General features: G+C 35.7%; 2 protein-coding genes across 2 annotated transcripts in view; both read left to right on the forward strand.

Moving 5' to 3' along the window:
• gtf2h1 (general transcription factor IIH, polypeptide 1) overlaps nt 1-3,214 on the forward strand; it is a 13,644-nt gene extending 10,430 nt beyond the window's left edge. Inside the window, exons 9-14 of the mRNA XM_016502968.1 lie at nt 161-288; nt 389-506; nt 727-817; nt 965-1,080; nt 1,163-1,255; nt 2,278-3,214. Coding sequence (XP_016358454.1) covers nt 161-288; nt 389-506; nt 727-817; nt 965-1,080; nt 1,163-1,255; nt 2,278-2,364 — 633 coding nt within the window. The 3' untranslated portion in view covers nt 2,365-3,214. The remainder of the gene's footprint in view (nt 1-160; nt 289-388; nt 507-726; nt 818-964; nt 1,081-1,162; nt 1,256-2,277) is intronic.
• Nucleotides 3,215-5,019: 1,805 nt separating this feature from the next.
• The window catches only part of LOC107701036 (Hermansky-Pudlak syndrome 5 protein homolog), an 18,288-nt gene continuing 5,039 nt past the window's right edge, over nt 5,020-18,268 (forward strand). Inside the window, exons 1-16 of the mRNA XM_016502952.1 lie at nt 5,020-5,139; nt 8,122-8,237; nt 9,207-9,317; nt 10,820-10,884; nt 10,973-11,165; nt 11,744-11,874; nt 12,750-12,965; nt 13,092-13,163; nt 13,313-13,401; nt 13,666-13,844; nt 13,985-14,143; nt 14,313-14,469; nt 15,605-15,716; nt 16,108-16,254; nt 16,365-16,433; nt 17,395-17,954. Coding sequence (XP_016358438.1) covers nt 8,133-8,237; nt 9,207-9,317; nt 10,820-10,884; nt 10,973-11,165; nt 11,744-11,874; nt 12,750-12,965; nt 13,092-13,163; nt 13,313-13,401; nt 13,666-13,844; nt 13,985-14,143; nt 14,313-14,469; nt 15,605-15,716; nt 16,108-16,254; nt 16,365-16,433; nt 17,395-17,954 — 2,365 coding nt within the window. The 5' untranslated portion in view covers nt 5,020-5,139; nt 8,122-8,132. The remainder of the gene's footprint in view (nt 5,140-8,121; nt 8,238-9,206; nt 9,318-10,819; nt 10,885-10,972; nt 11,166-11,743; nt 11,875-12,749; nt 12,966-13,091; nt 13,164-13,312; nt 13,402-13,665; nt 13,845-13,984; nt 14,144-14,312; nt 14,470-15,604; nt 15,717-16,107; nt 16,255-16,364; nt 16,434-17,394; nt 17,955-18,268) is intronic.

Consider the following 18,268-nt stretch of genomic DNA (forward strand, 5'->3'; position numbering starts at 1 on the left):
TTTTAAACATATTTTATATATATATATAATTTAATTTAATATAAAATAAAATTAAGATTACTATATTAAATTCAATTAAATATATTCAGTATTTAGGAAAAACATAACATAAATTTCCAAAAATGACATATCTGTCTTTTTTTTTTATGTTCAACAAGAGCGACACCAGATTCTTACTTCTCTTTTTGTGGCTTTTCAGGTAAAATTACAGGAAGCCATAGAGTATGATGACCTGCAGGGTGACTCTGGGCGTAAGACCATCTCATTGAACCTGAAGAAATCAGACAGGTAAACATCCAGCACCTGTATCTGCCTGACACAATGTTTTTAGAATCTGTGGATCTTCATATCAAGTGTTTTGTATTTTGCATTTGTTTGTTCCTGGAAGATATTCCCACGGCCCGATTCCTCTTCAGTCGCAGCATTACTCCACCAGTCAGGACATTATCAACTCCATCAGCATTATCCAGCACGAGATGAGGAGCTATAAACCCCGTCTGACGCAGGTACACCACTGAAATCTGTGGCTAGAAGTCCTGGATTCTAGTCTGTATTTTATTATATGTGACCATGGACCACAAAACCAGTCTTAAGTGTCAATTTTTCGAAATTGAGATTTATACCTTTTCTGAAAGCTGAATAAATAATCTTTCCATTGATGTCCCAGCGACTTAAGACTGCTTTTGTGCTCCAGGGTCACAAATTATATTTTCCGGGCTGTTTCAGGTGATGTCCAGCAGTGCGGCGAGCTCCGCCATCACAGCGCTGTCACCTGGAGGGGTTCTGATGCAGGGCGGAGGCCAACAGACCATTAACCGTGAGTGTTTGACTGTCTATTCATCCCATCATAATATCAAATGTTGCTTCAACTGAGATTTTAATGCAAACAGGCATTTTAAACCTCATTAAGCCATTTTACTGCCCATTAACTTGATGCATACTCTCTTTGTGTTTGTTTATGCAGAATTAGTGCCCACTGATGTTCAGAGCGAGCTGAAGCACTTATATACAGCCGCCGGAGAGCTGCTCCGACACTTCTGGTCATGTTTCCCCGTCAGCACTCCCTTCCTGGAGGAAAAGGTGAAGAAATGCACCTTCAGTTACCAATATTTCCAAATTAATAATAAAGTATTTATTTGTGATTAGTTTTTTCTGCTCACAGGTGGTAAAGATGAAATCTAACCTGGAGAAATTCCAGGTGATGAAGCTCCGCCCCTTTCAAGAGAAGATCCAACGGCAGTATTTGAGCACTAGTGTAAGGCCACGCCCCTGGCCACACCCCCTCCATTTACTGTAATGGATTGTACTACTAGAGTAAACATGAATAATTAATGCTCGTCTCAAAAGACAGCCCAGAATTGATCATTTCTGGAACCGTGTGGAAGAGCTTATGATGTACTTGTTGAATTCAGTGGTGGTCATTTTTAGATTTTCAGTTTTTGACATTTTTTATGAAGCTTTGTGACTTAACTTGTTATATGAACACATAAAAATGTGGACATGATTAGAAAATGCTTTAAAAAAAATAGTGACACTTGTGATCTTTGCAGTCAAAAAATGACTGGCAAATGAACATGAATGGGAAATGCAAAAACAAAAATCAAAATAAAGAGCAATTTTTGGGGGTATAATCTACAAATCAGTCACAATTAAGCAGTTTTTCATGCAGTTTAAATAGAAATACAAATGCAATACCTATTCGAAATTATTATAATTATGTCTGAAAACACTTAAAAGCAACTAGGTAATATATATTTGCATGTTTAACATAAACACTGTATTAATGCAAAATAATATGAAATACGTTTCTAATATTTTGTATTATGTTGGTGCATAATTTAGAGTTAAATATTGTCTAGTACCACAAAATCCCCTCAAAATCCAAAATATTAAAGAACAAATATTGTTGAAACAAAATATTGTATACTTATTGTTTTTGGTCTGTTTTGACCATCAAGGATCACAACTGATGAGTTTTTACAGTTCAAAATAACCACTTTTAATGAAAGTCTATGTGGCGAGATAATTTGGAGGGTTTAAAAAACAGCTTGTACTTCTGTTAAACCTATTACGTGCATAAATGTGTTATTTTGAGGTCTAAAGTGTCTAAATTTTCTGATGTTATTCCTGTATTTGGATTGTGTCTTTTTGATATTTTGTTCATATTGTGTGAACATTTACAAGGGTATACAGGCTTTGCAAGGTGGTGTAATCTAATTTTTTTCATGTATCAGTATTTTTAACGTAATACTTTCCTGTGTTTTCTGATTGCAACAGCTAACGGGTCACCTGGAGGAAATGCTTCAGGCTGCGTACAACAAGTTCCAAGCCTGGCAGATGCGCAGAATGATGAGAAAAACCTGAGGAGACGGAGCGAAAGCCATGAAAGAGAGAAAAGACTGAATTGAAAGAAAATGGGAGAAGAACAGAGACACTCTCTCCCAGCTTGGGCCGACTGGAGCCTGATGGGTGGATTTTCCAGCCAATCAGAGCTGGAGGTGCTAGTGAGCACGTCTGTCTGGGGGAGGGGCTTGGAGAAGCAAATTCTGTAATCCTATTGGTCCATGTGGAGATGGGTTGTGCCAGTCACAAATAACTAATTATTTTCTTCTCTCTTTACTTTGTTTGTTCAATTCCGTTCCATTTTTTGCCTTTCCCATTATTTTTTTTTTTTTTCTCAGTGGATAATTTCATTTCCTAGGTAAGATGTGAAATTTTAACAGTGTTGTATTTCTACAATGACCAAACTGGGCTCAATAATATCGGTGGAAACTCAGGAACTTATCATGTTTAATGCAAAGGACTCCGTTTGAGGGAAAAGCTTTTAAGTCAGTGATAAGGAGGACCCTTTACAAATCGGATATTGCAATCCAGTTCAACCCTCCCGAGACTTGAGGCTGATTGGAAAACAGTTGCTCAAGACACGCCAATGGGAGCGGATATAGCAATACTGTTAATAAATAAATCATTTCTATGTAGTGCATTAAACTGATCTGTGTGTCACGAACACGCGCACACGCTCATCCGCGCTGCTTAGTAATGCGTCTTCTCTAGCTGCACTGAGTTGTGGATGTTATTGTAAATAAAGTCAAGATTTAAACTGTTAAACTGGTCTCGTGTGTTACATTAAAAGAGCTTCCTCATAGTACTCCGTTACCCAAGCGTACATGCAGTGAGGAAGCTGTTATTCATTGTTCCGTTTCAAATTCATATCGTGCCATAGATAAGAAAGTGTGTTTGTGCATTAACATGCTTTTGTGTGTTAGACCAGGGGTTTTTAATCTTTTAGATGCCGTGGCCCCTCACCATAAAATTTTAAAGACAGCTATATGTTGTCATGTATATTGTATAAATGTATATTATAAATATGTGTAAAATACTGTTTGGAAGATATTGAGTTTCTATTATGTTAAATTATTAATTTTTTCTACTCACTATAGTACTTGTTAGATGTATTACATTTTAAATAATTAAAAAAGTAAATTACATATATATTACTTACATATTTATATTAATTATTTTTACTAATAATCATTATTTTTATTTGTTTTAATCATTTTTATTTTAATCTTTCTTTTTAATTTTAATAATTAACAAATGTAGAACAGTTACCACACATATGGTTCTTCCATTAAAATTAATACAAAATAAAAACTAGTAGTAATGATAATAATAATCTATTAATTATCAATTTATAAATTTATTTTATGAATTTGTAAATATATATAAAATATAATATAAATTATCGGATTATTATTATTACCATTACTACTGTTTTTTATTTTGTATTAATTTTAATCAGTTTTATTTTAATCTGTATATTTATTTTTATTTTAATAAATAGAATTATGTTCTTAAACATGCTCAAAACCAAACTTTTAAACATATTTTGGGAAAAATTATAGTCATAAATATTACTATAAATATAATAACATTTAATAAGATTCTGCACCTTTTACAGTAGGTCACTAATCAAATCAAATCTGTCCAGTTTGTGGCATGTTACCTCCTTTGTATTGGTCTCAAGATAGCATGCAGCAGCACTGATGCAGTAATCAATACTGTTGTAGATTTTAATAACTTCTCAAGACCCACCATACAGTCAAAGTCTCTTTAAGAGTATTCTATAGTCTTTGACACAGTTCAGTAGTCATTATGTGCTTGAGTTTGGTGATGGCTATCTTTATAACACAATTCGGTTACACTTTACTTGAAGGGGTGTGCATAAGACTGACATGACACCTACATAATTATGACATGACACTGTCATGAATATGAAGGTTTTTTATGCATGTTTATGACAACTGTCATTAAGTGTCATTCGCTCAGTTATGTAATTTTTAATGCAAAGATGACATTGTTTGAGATGTCTTTGTTATGGGCTATGGTTAGGGGTAGGGTTAGGTCAAATAATGTCATATTTGCATTAAAAATGACATAACTGAGCGAATGACACTTAATGACAGTTGTCATAAACATGCATAAAACCTCCTTCATATTCATGACGTGTCATGTCATGATTATGTAGGTGTCATGTCAGTCTTATGCACACCCCTTCAAGTAAAGTGTTACCCAAAATTCATACATCTATATCTGCATTTTAAACACATTTACTACAAGGTCATAAGATGTTTGAGGGTAGAGGCTTTGCTATTTTTGCTTGCTGTTGGAACAGGCTTTATTCTCGTGGGCATCTCGAATATCAATCAATACAGCAAGAGCTTTTAATGGACCCATGGACTCCAATTTACTGCTAGAACACCTACGCGTCTGTAACACTTATTTGTTTGTAAAACAGATGTTTTTAGATCAAACTTGAACTTTTAATGCATAATTAGAAGATTTATTTACTTTGTTAATTTATTTAGTATGTAAAGCTCCCCAAGTAGCCTACTTGATGGCAAGTATTGTCCAAATGCGCCAGAAATAGTTCCCCGCGCTGAGTGTGTATCACTGCGCGTAACAGTGAGTGGAGTCTAATGAGGAAGTAGCGCCGGTCAGTTTTCCAGTCAGCTGTCAAACACAACTTACAGCGGCACAAACACACATTATCCTCACTTTTTTACACACTATATAAGTCGGTTTTACTACACTTCTGGAGATTTCGCAGATTTAAATGCGCCTGGAGCTCAGGAGGAGGTAAAACGCGTTTAATTGATGTTAAATACTTTATAGAAATGCTTGAGGTGACACATTTACCAACTCAAATAAGTTCAGCTTTCTTAGTTGCTGAGTAAATAAGGTTTAAAAAGTATTTTTTTATGTTGCCTTAAACGTAAATGACATAACTTGAAGGATTTACTCATTAGGAGGAGAAATAGAAACTAACACGTTGTTGGATGTGAAAGTACCCGAGCTTCCAGCTCAGTATCAAGTTTCACATTTATTAAACTGGTTAAAGACACAACGTGAGGAACAAATTTAAACAAAAACAGATTTATTCGATGTTTTATGCTGTTTTGGCGAGTTTCAAGCTCAGATCTCGTGATTGACAGTCATGCTAATCGGCTAACGCGTCGCTTTGATTTGTAACTTTTAACTTAAGATAGTGTTTTACAAACTGAATTCTTGTAAATATTTGTTTCAGACGAAGAGGAAGTGGTAAACTGTGTGTATATGCATGAGCTGGTAAGCGTTTTTCTCTTCTTCCTAAAATAAATGTTCCCAAATAACGTTAACTTAGATGAAATGTTATGCATCTGTCACTCGGATATTGGGTTTTTGTTGTGTATGTGGTTAATGTTATGCATTGTTTAATATTATATAGTTGATACAGTACTGTAGTTGTATATAAAAGCGACAGAAAATCACTAAAAGGAGGATAGGTGTGTGGTAGTCATGCTTATTCAATTGGATTTCCTTGGAATCATATGACACTGAGTTGGGATGTGTCTCAAAACCTAGTGAGCTCACTGTGCTGACTACTGAGGGAACATTTTTGGGCATCATGAGAGTCAGGTCTTTACACAGCCATGTTAACCTTCTATGATGTGCATTATGTTCTAACCATGAAATATTATTTTGAAATAAGTTTATATAACACGACAGCTTCAATCATACAAATCAAAACAGATTTTTGGAAGAAAACATTTTTTGGGGGGGAAATGCTGGTATATGGCAAAATGGAAAATGTTCAAAAAAGTAGTTTTTCTATCAAATATTTTTTTTAAATAAGTTTTCATAACATGAAAAAGCTTCAATCATACAAATCAAAACATATGTTTGGAGAAAAAAAAAGATTTTTGGGGGAAATGCTGCTATATGGCACAATGGAAAATGTTAAAAAAAGTAGTTTTTCTATAAAATTATGAAATTCTTTTTTATTTAAATGCACATTTCTTTTAGAAATTGATAGATTTAGATACTCGGAACTCATGCAAACCAAACATAAGTAGATCCCTATCATTTACCCTTCACTGAAGGCTAACTCATCCTCACTCGCATCACATCCTACAGGCCTTTCTGTAAAATATTGCTGTATTCATTTTTTTTTTTTAAAAGAAGAATAACTGCAATCATATTATTGATGCTACTATCTATAAAAAATCCCAATGGGGAAATACATTACTGCAATTCCACTGTGGGACTGCGTTGCCATATGGAAACATTGATATTTTCTCAATTTACAGTGAGACTATATTAGACAAAGTTAAATTGTGAATAAAAATATCTAATTTACTTAACAAAGATGCTGTAAAAAAAATCCCCCTTGAGAAGAGATGTTTAGAAATTAGGTTAATAGAGCAATTTCTGGAGCACTTCAGCAGGTGTTTTTTGTGAGGGTGACCGTGAGAAAAAGAGTTCTGGACGGACAGTCAAATGTCATGTGACTTAAAAACAGCACATCACTAGCCGGGTTTCCATCCAAAGTTACGAATTTAACTTATGCGCAAAATTGGAATATCGCACAAAACATTTGCGAACAAGCACCGTTTCCATCCAACGAGTCAAAGAGAACAAAATCATCACTTCCTGATAAACTGGCATTATACATCACTAAGAAAAGTAGGAGAAGCTACTGAATATAATCATTTTCCTATATAATAAATTACTTGCACCTCAGAGCGAGCAGACGAAACACAATGAATCGGTAATTGCTTTCGGAGGTGGATGCTGCTGTTTGGGAACGCAGCCGTTTAACAGTTCTGGGAGGCAATTATACAGAAATACTTTGATGACAGACTTTGCTCGGGCATTTCCGAATGACCATAACAACATTTCAGATGCTGTGAATGAGATCGGTCCGCTGGTTAGTCAGGATTTGCCATCCCATAGTGCAAAGTCACATGACTTTTTTGATGCGCTTGGAGGAATTTATTCGCAACATGCATTTCCATCTCCCATTATTCGCATTAACCCTTTTTCGCACAAGTCAAAATCCACCTCAAGCGAGCGTAAAAACTTTTTTGCGAATTAAGGCATTTTTATTCGAAATTCAGCGTTTCCATCACTCGATTCTGATGCGATACTTCAAAATGTGCATAAAAGCAGGGTGATGGAAACCCAGCTATTGTCTACCTTAAGGCCTGCCCTTTTAATTCCCATAGTGCAATATATATCATTTTTTTTCAGAATAACAAGGAAATGAGTAGAAATTAATTCTTGCAGTAAGGCAACTCCATACCATAAAGGCCAGGATATGGCTGCTCTGTCCCTGCACAAAATTCTTTGTAAAGACACAGTGCTGCATAAAAGCCAGACTAACTTATGCTTGATCTGATTGACCTCAGTCCCTAGTATCAAAATATACAACGGGAATTGCTGTGTAAATGCATTTAAGCCACCTCTGAGCAGCATTAAACCGTCACCTAAACACCACTTCAGAAACACGTCTGTGCCACCTTTGCAGTGTAAATTTGGAGTATAATGACCTGTGGTGTTGCTGATTGGGCACTTGAATCACCTGCTTGAGTTTTTGTGCACCCCGTCACAATTTGCTGAATATTTGCATATCTTTTTGTGATTGATTGCTTGTTCAGACATGCCATGCATGCATATTTTGCCCAAAGCTGCTGTTAGGAATGCATTTATGATACACTGAAATGCTGTTTGGTTAGGCAAACATGCTGCATGCACTGGTTCCCACTAAAACAACCCAGTGTTATTGTTGTTTCCTCTCAGACCGGTGCAGGATGATTCCTGTGATTCCTGTGGAGTTCTGCACTCATGTCCTGGCAGAGTTTGACTGTCTGGACCCCCTTCTTTCCGCCCTGCGACTGGACTCGGGACGGATCAAAGTAAACCACACGTTTACCTACTCAACTATTGTGAAAGACTAAACATTTGGAGTGTAACGGCTTTTATGGCAACTGTTATTCAAACTGACCTGAATTATGGTTGGTGCTGTTTACTTTTCAGCCTGAAATAAGAAGTATTTTACCTTTATCGGCACCGATATTAAGCATTTTTATGGTTATCGGTATCGGTATCAGTCATTTTCAAAAATTGATTTGCCGATAAAATAATTTAAAAGCATTTAAAGAAAGTTTTTGTCAGAGCCCTTGTTATTCTTAATTTTGACATTAATTTTCATTTTTACACCAGACATATATATTGGTTCAAAATATCGGTTATCGGTCAACTTTCTGTAATAATCGGTATCGCATCGGCCATTAAAAACACATATCGGTCGACCCCTAATGGAGAGTAAGTGGATAAATCTAACAAAACATGTTTGGGTCGTCTTTCACCCAAAAACCAAAACGAAAAATATCTGAAAATATATTTTGCATGAAGAAAATTACCATCACCATTTTTTGCATTGCAACATTACAGTATTAGCTTAAATTACTGAAATATAATGATAATTTTAAAGAAATTACATTTTTTTTAATTCAGCAAAAATTAAAAGCAGTACAACAAATATTTATCAATTTAATGTATAAAATGTTATAACTAATATAAGAATACTAATTAACATTTTACATATAATTAATTTTATTTGCATTTCAGTAATGAGGATTTTTTTTTGTTGCATTACATTAATGACAATTTTTTTAAATGGTCATGAAAATTATCTTCATAGCCCTTTTCTTTAAGCAAAAATATTTATATTATTATTAATATTATTATGTTATTTATATATTATTTATATTATGTATTTATATTATTTTCTTTCTTGTTCTTGGCAGATTTTGTGAGATTCTCTCTAATATGTCGCTAATTCTCTCTAATATTCTATCTGTTTCTGTCTTTGTATCTCGCAGTGCACATGTCTCTCCGTGTCCAGGAAGTGGTTGGCTTTAGGCACGTCTGCCGGAGGACTTCACCTCATTCAGAGAGACGGCTGGAAGCAGAAACTCATTCTCACACACAAAGTACACACAACTAAATCATTTCACAAGTTCTCCTTTAACACAGTTAGTGATTCAGCTGGTGCACAGAACTGTCAGCAGTGTCGAAATACTGTTCAATGTTATGTTAGATATTAATGTATTTGCATTAGGGCTGCATGATTAATCAAAATAAAACAAGAATTGTGATATGGCTTAGTGTGATTATCAAATCACAAAGGCTGTGATTTAATTAAATAATATATGCACTGAGTAAACTCTGTGTTCATTTACACGTGAGCAGCTCATTATCCGCTGTTTTCAGCATCTCAGAGTGGCTTGGTTCACAGTAAATGCTGCTCCACGCAAACTCAAAATAACAAAAGAGAAGCTTTCCATCAAAATAAAAGTTTAATGGTTTAACATTTGAAAATGAAGGAAATAAGACAGCCATAAATATTAGTAAATATTGTAATTTTACAGTTGTAATGTAAAAAATTGTTGTTGTTACAATATTTTTTTGAATACTCATTTTTTTAATTTTACAGTGAAATATTACAATATTAATATTTCTTATTTGATTTTTTATATTTTTATTTAATAATAATATTAATTGTTATCATTAATTTTATGTTTCATATTGTATAATTTATAATTTATAACATGCTTCAGTTTCTGTTTGCAGGGTTCAGTTTATTTGATTTTATGAAATAAGAATTATTTTACTTATGGAGAGTAAGTGGATGAATCTGACAAAACATGTTTGGGTCGTCTTTCACCCCAAAAGGAAAAAAATCTGAAAATATATTTTGGATGAAGAAAATTACCATCACCATTTTTTGCATTGCAACATTACGGTATTAGCTTAAATTACTGAAATATAATGACAATATAATGATCATTTTAAATAAATACATTTAAAAACATTTTTAAATCAGTAAAATAAAAGTTTGCTGAAATATTTGTATTTATTATACAGCCATAAATATTAGTAAATATTGTAATTTTACAGTTTCAAAAATGTTTATTATATTATTTTTCTTGAATACTAATTTTTTTATTTTACAGTGAAATATTACAATATTAATATTTCTTATTTGATTTTTTTATATTTTTATTTAATAATAATAATAATGGTTATAATTAATTTTATATTTAATATTGTATCATTTATAATTTTATAAGTAAGATTAATTATTATTAACACAATTAAAATTGAGTAGAAAAATTGCTAAAGAAAATGTTCTCAAATCATGCAGCCCTAATTTGCGTGTTTAAACTTCTCAATCTGCAACAATATATGCATGACGTATTTGCTTTTTCCTGTGTTTATAAATAGCTATTGATCACACAGTCATACAGAGTAGTGCGTTGGCATCAACTTACAGTTACGTCAGGGCTCAGAGCGCATCATGCTCCACTTTGACCTATGAAAAGTGTTTTTACAAGCTAGAAAGCAGGAAGTGTGCACAGGCAACAGTGAAAATAGGAAAACTTATTATAAATGGAAAAAAAAATGAAAGTGAGTTCTGCTTTTTTTTTTTTAGGAAGGTTCAGTCACGCAGGTCTCATGCTGCCCCCATGATGAAGACTTTATCGCCGTAGCAACGAGGTATTCATAGTCACCCCATCTCCGTTTATATGTGCTTCTGGTGTGTTTGGTTGCCAGTCTGGACTCTTTTGGTGCGTGTGTCCCCCAGTCAGGGTTTGGTGGTGGTGTGGGAGCTGCATTTGGAGCGGCGTGGCCGTCCGGAGCGCATCTCTGTGTCCTGGGAGCATCGCGGAGAGACAGTAACATCTCTGTGCTGGGACACCGCGGCCCTCCGAGTGTTTGCCGGAGATGTCGGAGGGAAAGTGTCCTGTGTCCGGGCTGGGTCATCTAAACTTGGGAAGGTATAAGAAAACTTAAAAGTTTTATGTATGTCAGTCTGGCCATACATTACTGTATGTACTGTTTTTAAAAGAAGCCTGTTATGCTCATCAAGGCTGCATTAATTTGATAAAAAATACAGTAAAAATAGTAATATTGTGAAATATTATTACTGTTCAAAATAACTATTTTATATTTGAATATATGTTAAAATTTAATATATTTCTGTGATCAAAGCTGAATTTTCAGCATCATTACTCCAGTCTTCAGTGTCACATGATCCTCCAGAAATCATTCTAATATGCTGATATGAGCTCAAGAAACATTTCAAACATTTTTTCAGGATTCTTCAATGAACAGAAAGTTCAAAAGAACAGCATTTATTTTAAATATAATTTTTTGTATTATTATAAATGTCTTTACTGTCACTTTTGATCAATTTAATGCGTCCTTTCTGAATAAAAATATTAATTTCTTTCAAAAACAAAAATCTCACTGACCTCAAATTTTTTTAACACTATTGCATTTGATTTAAATGTTAATTGGTGATTTTATTCTATGCTTGTGTGTTTGCTGTGGTGTCTGTTTGGCGTCCAAACAGGGCTCAGCGTTTGTGATGTTCCCGGTTCAGACCATCACCACAGTGGATTCACATGTCATTCAGCTGGGCTACTCAGACGGACATCTGGTGGTCTCGTCTCTCAGCCGCTGCTACCTGTGTGACACAGAGAGGTGTGTGTGTTTGCAGGAGACATGGGACGACACATATCGCACAACTATACTGACATTCTGACAATTAGTTAAAAAAAAGAAATCACTAGATCACTAGAATGTTTTTGAACCATTTGTAGCATTTAATTTAAAGGGGTCATATGATGCGATTTCAAGTTTTCCTTTCTCTTTGGAGTGTTACAAGCTGATTGTGCATAGATAAGATCCCTGAAGTTGCAAAGACTAAAGTCTCAAAACCAAAGAGATATTCTTTATCAAAGTTAAGACTCTGCCACACCCCCCTAAAATAATGGTCTTTAAAAAAGCATCATATGACCCCTTTAAATTAGGCTCTTCATATGTGACCCTGGAGCACAAAACCATTCTTAAGTCGCATAGTTATATTTGTAGCAATAGCCAAAAATGCATTGTATGGATCAAAATTATAGATTTTTCTTTTATGCCAAAAATCATTAGGATGTTAAGTAAAGATCATGTTCCATGAAGATATTTAGTAAATTTCTTACCGTAAATGTATTAAAACTTAATTTTTCATTAGTAATATGCATTGCTAAGAACTTAATTTGGACATCTTTAAATGCAGTTTTCACAATATTTAGATTTTTTTTGCACGCTCAGATTCCAAATTTTCAAATAGTTGTATCTCGGCCAAATATTGTCCTATCCTGGACATATGACCTATGATGTATAAATCTCAATTTCGAAAAATTTACCCTTATGACTGGATTTGTGGTCCAGGGTCGCATATGATCAAAATATCATGTCAGACATTGGTATCACATTATCCTCCATGTCCTCAGACTGTAACTTAAATTAAAATCGTAAGAAAAACTAAATGAAAGTTCACTCTGTTCCCGTCTCTCTTCCACTCTCAGGGAGAAGTTCTGGCGTGTGGGTAATAAAGAGCGAGATGGAGAGTTTGGGGCATGTTTTCTCTCACAGGGTCCGGCGGGTCAGCGGGGTCAGGCGCTGCTGTACTGTGCCCGGCCTGGCTCCCGAATATGGGAGGCCAATTTCAGTGGAGAGGTCCTGAGCACACACCAGTTCAAACAGCTGCTGGCCTGCCCACCGCTGCCCCTCGTCTCTTACAAGTGAGTGTTTGTGTGTTTATCACTAACTTGTGACCTCATTAGTGTTTGTTGTTTTACCTCTTAGGTCTGTATCTCCATCCTTTTCTCTCTATATATTTGTTGTGTATTTTTACACATTGTTTTCAGGAATGAGCCACATTTCAACCCCACACAGACGAGTCCACAGTCTCTGGCTTTCCCAAGACTCCTTCAGTTTGGGTAACCACTCTTCGTACTATAATAACACAAGACCTTTAGTAAAGACACAATCTTTCATACCTGCTATTATGACTATGAAGATAACGTCTCAGGTTAGAACGGGTTTTAGGGTTAATATTTAACTTGAGAATTGTGTGTGTGTTTCTTAGTGATCAAAACCTGCTCACCTGGACGGATTCGGCCATCTATATCTTCACTCCTCACAGCGGTCAGGTTCTGCTGTGGACAGAGGTCAAAGGTGAGAGGTCACGCCTGTTGTTCAACCTATATGAGGTTTTAAGTATGAAACCTCATAATGCACGAAAATATATTTCCTCAAAAATAAATAAATGTGTATATATATATATATATATATATATATATATATAGAGTGTGTGTGTGTAATCTTTTGTATAACTTTGTAAAAACAAAATGTATAAATTTTACATATATATATATTTTAAATATTGTATGACCTGATTTTACAGCTCTGGGATCTGTATCTGTCTTCTTCTTTCTAAAGATGTGGTGGAGATTTCAGTTTTCCGTAATGAGCTGTTTTGTCTTCATGGTGATGGACGTTTGTCTCACCTGTCGCTGATGTCACCTGAGCGCTGTGTGGAGCGTCTGATGAAGAGGGAGAGCTGGACGCTCGCCGCCACCGTCTGCTGCATGTTTCAGCACGCAATTATTACATCCAGGGTACACATGCAAACACCAACACATGTAGTATGCATTCTGCGTACTATTTAGGAGGCAGTATGTACTTTGCAGTATGCATTAAATATTACATTAGTACTCCATTCCTAATATAGTCTCTCTCTTTTGCGTTTCCTCCTTAGGCCAGGAAGTCCCTCCCCATTGATCGCTTGGAGCAGCTCAAGGCTCAGCTAAACTCCGCCTCCCAGCAACAGCTGATTGGTCAGCTTGAGGACGTGATCAGCAAACTGGAGCCACTGGACTCCGCCTGCAGCAGCCGGAGGAGCAGCATTTCCTCACACGTGAGTCCAAAAACACGCAGGCATATGTATAGACACACGTTTTCGAAATGAAAATGACTCTTCCTATAGCCTCGTGGTTAGTGCATATCACATTAAAGGCATTAAAAAGCCCATAAATATAACTTAAAAAAAAAAAAGTAAAGAAAATGACTCTTCCTGTTGTGCGCAGGAGAGCTTCAACGTTCTGGACTGCGGCATCTACCGCGTCATCAGCCGAAGAGGCAGCCAATCAGACGATGACTCCAACTCCCTCGCCAACCAATCGATGCTTGAGGAGGAGCGGCTGAAGGAGTTCAGTTTCACCGAGGACGAGCAGGTGGAGAATGGTGAGACTGAGAGAGAGTCACAGAGATGGGCGAAAGATCGATTTCAAACCTAAAAGCGAGTTAGCAGATTCCGGCTCTCTCAGTGGGAATTATGTGTCCTGATGCAGGAAATACTCCACTCACATTTCATTATTGATCAGAACGTATGAAACCTTGTTTCTGCCTTGGGATAAAAAATTTTTAAAAAGGTAATCGCAGCTTTTTATCTCACAATTTTTCTTAGAGTTGCAAGATACAAACTCAGAAAAATAAACGTGCAAGTATGACTTTTTTTCCCCAGAACTGTTAATTCACAAACTCACAAGATATAAACTTGCAGAATTGTGAAATAAAAAGTTGCAATTACTTACTTTTAATTTTTTTATCTCGGGCTAAACCGGTTTCCATAAGAAAGAGATTTTCTTCAACACATAAAAATATTTAGCACATAAAGCTACACAGACCTGTTTTACTAATCTGACATTAATCAGAGCTATAGTAGTATATTCAGTATGGAAAACAAATGCAAACTGGGACTATTTACTTGAAAAAAAATAAGAAGGATTAGCCAAAAATGAATGAATGCCATTTTAGAGGTACATTTCTTTTTTCCATTTGGAATAACATACAGCAGATGAATAATTGACAATAAGACCAGGGATGTGTATTAAGATAGTAAATAAGTTTAAGTTTAATTTTCACATCCTTGCTGAAAGCAAAAATTCTGCACAAAGCAACAAACTCACAGCCATTCAGAACTTATTTGATATTTAATAAAAGATTTTGAGGTTCAATATATGGACAAATGAGATTGACATATAATGCAGTTTACAGCTGGTTATGACAAAAAAAAAATCAAATTTATCATAAATATTGTATATATATTTTTTTTAATTTATAGTTTTATAGTAGTTATTGTATGTCGATGTGTTGTATGTCAAATATTATGCAATAAAACACACTAAAAACATCAATGAGCAGTAGTTTAATCATTTATCTTGTGTTTGAACATTTTCTGATCATCATGCTAGCTGACCTTATCAGTGATTATCTGCTTTATTCTGTGCTTTTGCTTAATTTTCCCTCCTGACTTCATTCTCTCTCTCTTTCCATTCATCCCACTATCATTTCATCTCCTCCTTTTGCTGTCCCGAAGACTCTCAGTCTGTGCGTGGAGAGAGCGACAGGTCAGACCTCAGCTTGCAGTTTCTGCCGCTGCCTTTCCGCTCAAAACCCCCACGAGTCGCCCTGCAGGCTGTTCGAGACAGGTACACACACTTATACAGCTGTCCCTAAAAACTCTACTGTAATAATTTCACTTCTTCTTAAATGTCACACCAGACACAGTCTGCTTTGCTGTGATTGGCTGGATCACAAGGAAGTAAAACTCCACTGAAGAGTCAAACTTATTTTAATGCTCAAGCAGCTGCTGATACGCAGGGTTCTTTTTCTAAAACTGTGACTTCCTGTTTCGTCGTAGTGTCACATATTTCTTTGTCTCATTGTCTCATTTTATGCTGATGTGTGTGATTGGTAAGCCTACAAGTTATTTCTGCTCTTTGTTTTCTTTATGCAAAATCAGTGGCATTTTATTTCCTTATATTTCGGACAATCTTTGCCGATCTCAGTGTTTTATATTTGTGAATGTGTGTATGTCAGTGTCTCTAGCTTTGTGAAAAAGACCACCGAGAAGATCAACACGCTCCAGATGAACGCAGACCTGTGGCCTCGGCCTGACCTCAGGGAAGGGGTTCAAGGGGAGGTCACGGCCACAGTGACCCCTCTTCCAGAAGAAGTCGAGCATGAGTGAGTCTGTTTTACTTTCTGACTGCCTATTTATGATTTCTGAATGCTGCTATTGATGTTTTGTATATCCACGTTGTTTTTACTGTGGTTTTTGATTGTCTCTCTGAAAGACTGAGCGCTGAGCAGTCCAGCTCTGAGTCTGAGCTGCAGGAGTTGAGGGCCGCCACAAAGAAAGCCATGTGAGTTTAGAGGAGCGCTGCTTCATACCGCTGCATACAGGCAGGAATATGTTCAGTCAAGTTGAATTATAAGCTAATTAATGTTTGCACATAATACAGAGAATTATAAAATCATGTGGAAATTTTGGCCAAAAACTGCTTATTTTTGTTATCAATATACACTACCATTCAAAAGTTGGGGGAGTTTTTTGGAAAGTAATTAATATTCAGAAAGGATGCATAGAATTGATCAGAAGTGTCTTACAAAAGATTTCTATTTCAAATAAATGCTGTTCTTTTGAACTTTCTATTCATTAAAGGATCCTTAAAAATGTATCCTGGTTTCCACAAAATATCAAACTGTTTTCAACATTGATAGTATTGATAAATGTTTTTTGATCGGCATATTAGACTGATTTCTGAAGATCATGTGACTCTGAAGACTGGAGTAATGATGCTGAAAATACAGCTTTGATCACAGAAATAAATTACATTTTACAATATATAACGAGAAAAACATGATTTTGAATTGCAATAATATTTCACAATATTACTGGTTTTACTATATGCAGGATGGGTGACTTTTAAAAACATTTCATAATCTTGCCAACCCCAAACTTTTAAATGGTAATATAGTCAATAATACATTTTTTAACCTCAAGTTTATAGGTTAAAATACATTAATGCAAAAGAGAAATTTTGTATTTTATATGCACCATTTTTTTAGAAGTTTTTTCGCAGTGGTGTTTAGCCTTTTGCTGTTCATTTTAATATCCTGACAAATAATTTTTTTAAGTACATATATTTACATTTAGTCTCTAAATTAATGTGAAGTCATAAAATGTGCATATAATCATTACAATGACAAGTTCTTTCAAATAGCTTTAGATTAAATAAACCGCTTGAAATTACTACCCAGTCACTGTAGTTAGTTTTTCTGTGCACTGGACTGTTATTAGAGCTGATATGTGCTCCTCTGTAGCTCTCAGATCCAGGACCCCATGGTTTTACTGGACCCCGTCTCTCTCGGCGATGTACTTCGAGAGTGGGCTCCGGTTCTGGAGAGGGTCCTGGGTCCGGAGGATCACACCAGACCTACAGAAATAACAAATCAAGAGGAGAGGACCCTGGAGGAGGAAGAGCTGGTTTCATCGATGTCCTGTTGCGTCGTGGTTCAGCCAGAGATCTACTCTCCTAATCTGGATGAATCCGCAACTCTCAGTGAAGAAGAGGACCTTGGAGAGAGCATCCCTTGTTCCACCGCCCCAGTCAGAGTGCCGTTCCCACCTCTTGCGAGCCATGTCGAACTAATACAGCTGTTTTCCCCCAAACCTCTGCCCCCTGACCTCCAGGCTGACCTCTCGCAGCTGGCCTGTCTTTATCTGGAGATGGGCTGCCCCGGTAGAGGAGGCATCGAAAGCGTGTGTGTGTTCCTCAGGAGGTACTTCTTCCTGTTGGACCAGGAGAGAGTGAGAAAGATGTGTATGCTGCGATACAGAGAGCACCGCGAGGTGATGAAGGCATATATTGCTGGCATGCTGGGTAAGTTTTCACATAAATGTAACCCTGGAGCACAAAAGCAGTCTTAAGTCGCTGGGGTATATTTGTAGCAATAGCCAACAATACATTGTATGGGTCAAAATTATACATTTTTCTTTTATGCCAAAAATCATTAGGATATTAAGTAAAGATCAAGTTCTATGAAGATATTTAGTAAATTTCCTACCGTAAATATATCAAAACTTAATTTTTGATTAGTAATATGCATTGCTAAGAACTTCATATGGACAACTTTAAAGGCGATTTTCTCAGTATTTTGATTTTTTTGCACCCTCAGATTCCAGATTTTCAAATAG

The sequence above is a fragment of the Sinocyclocheilus anshuiensis genome, unplaced genomic scaffold, assembly GCF_001515605.1.
Source record: "Sinocyclocheilus anshuiensis isolate Anshui unplaced genomic scaffold, SAMN03320099.WGS_v1.1 scaffold1468, whole genome shotgun sequence".
Classification (NCBI taxonomy): Eukaryota; Metazoa; Chordata; class Actinopteri; order Cypriniformes; family Cyprinidae; genus Sinocyclocheilus; species Sinocyclocheilus anshuiensis.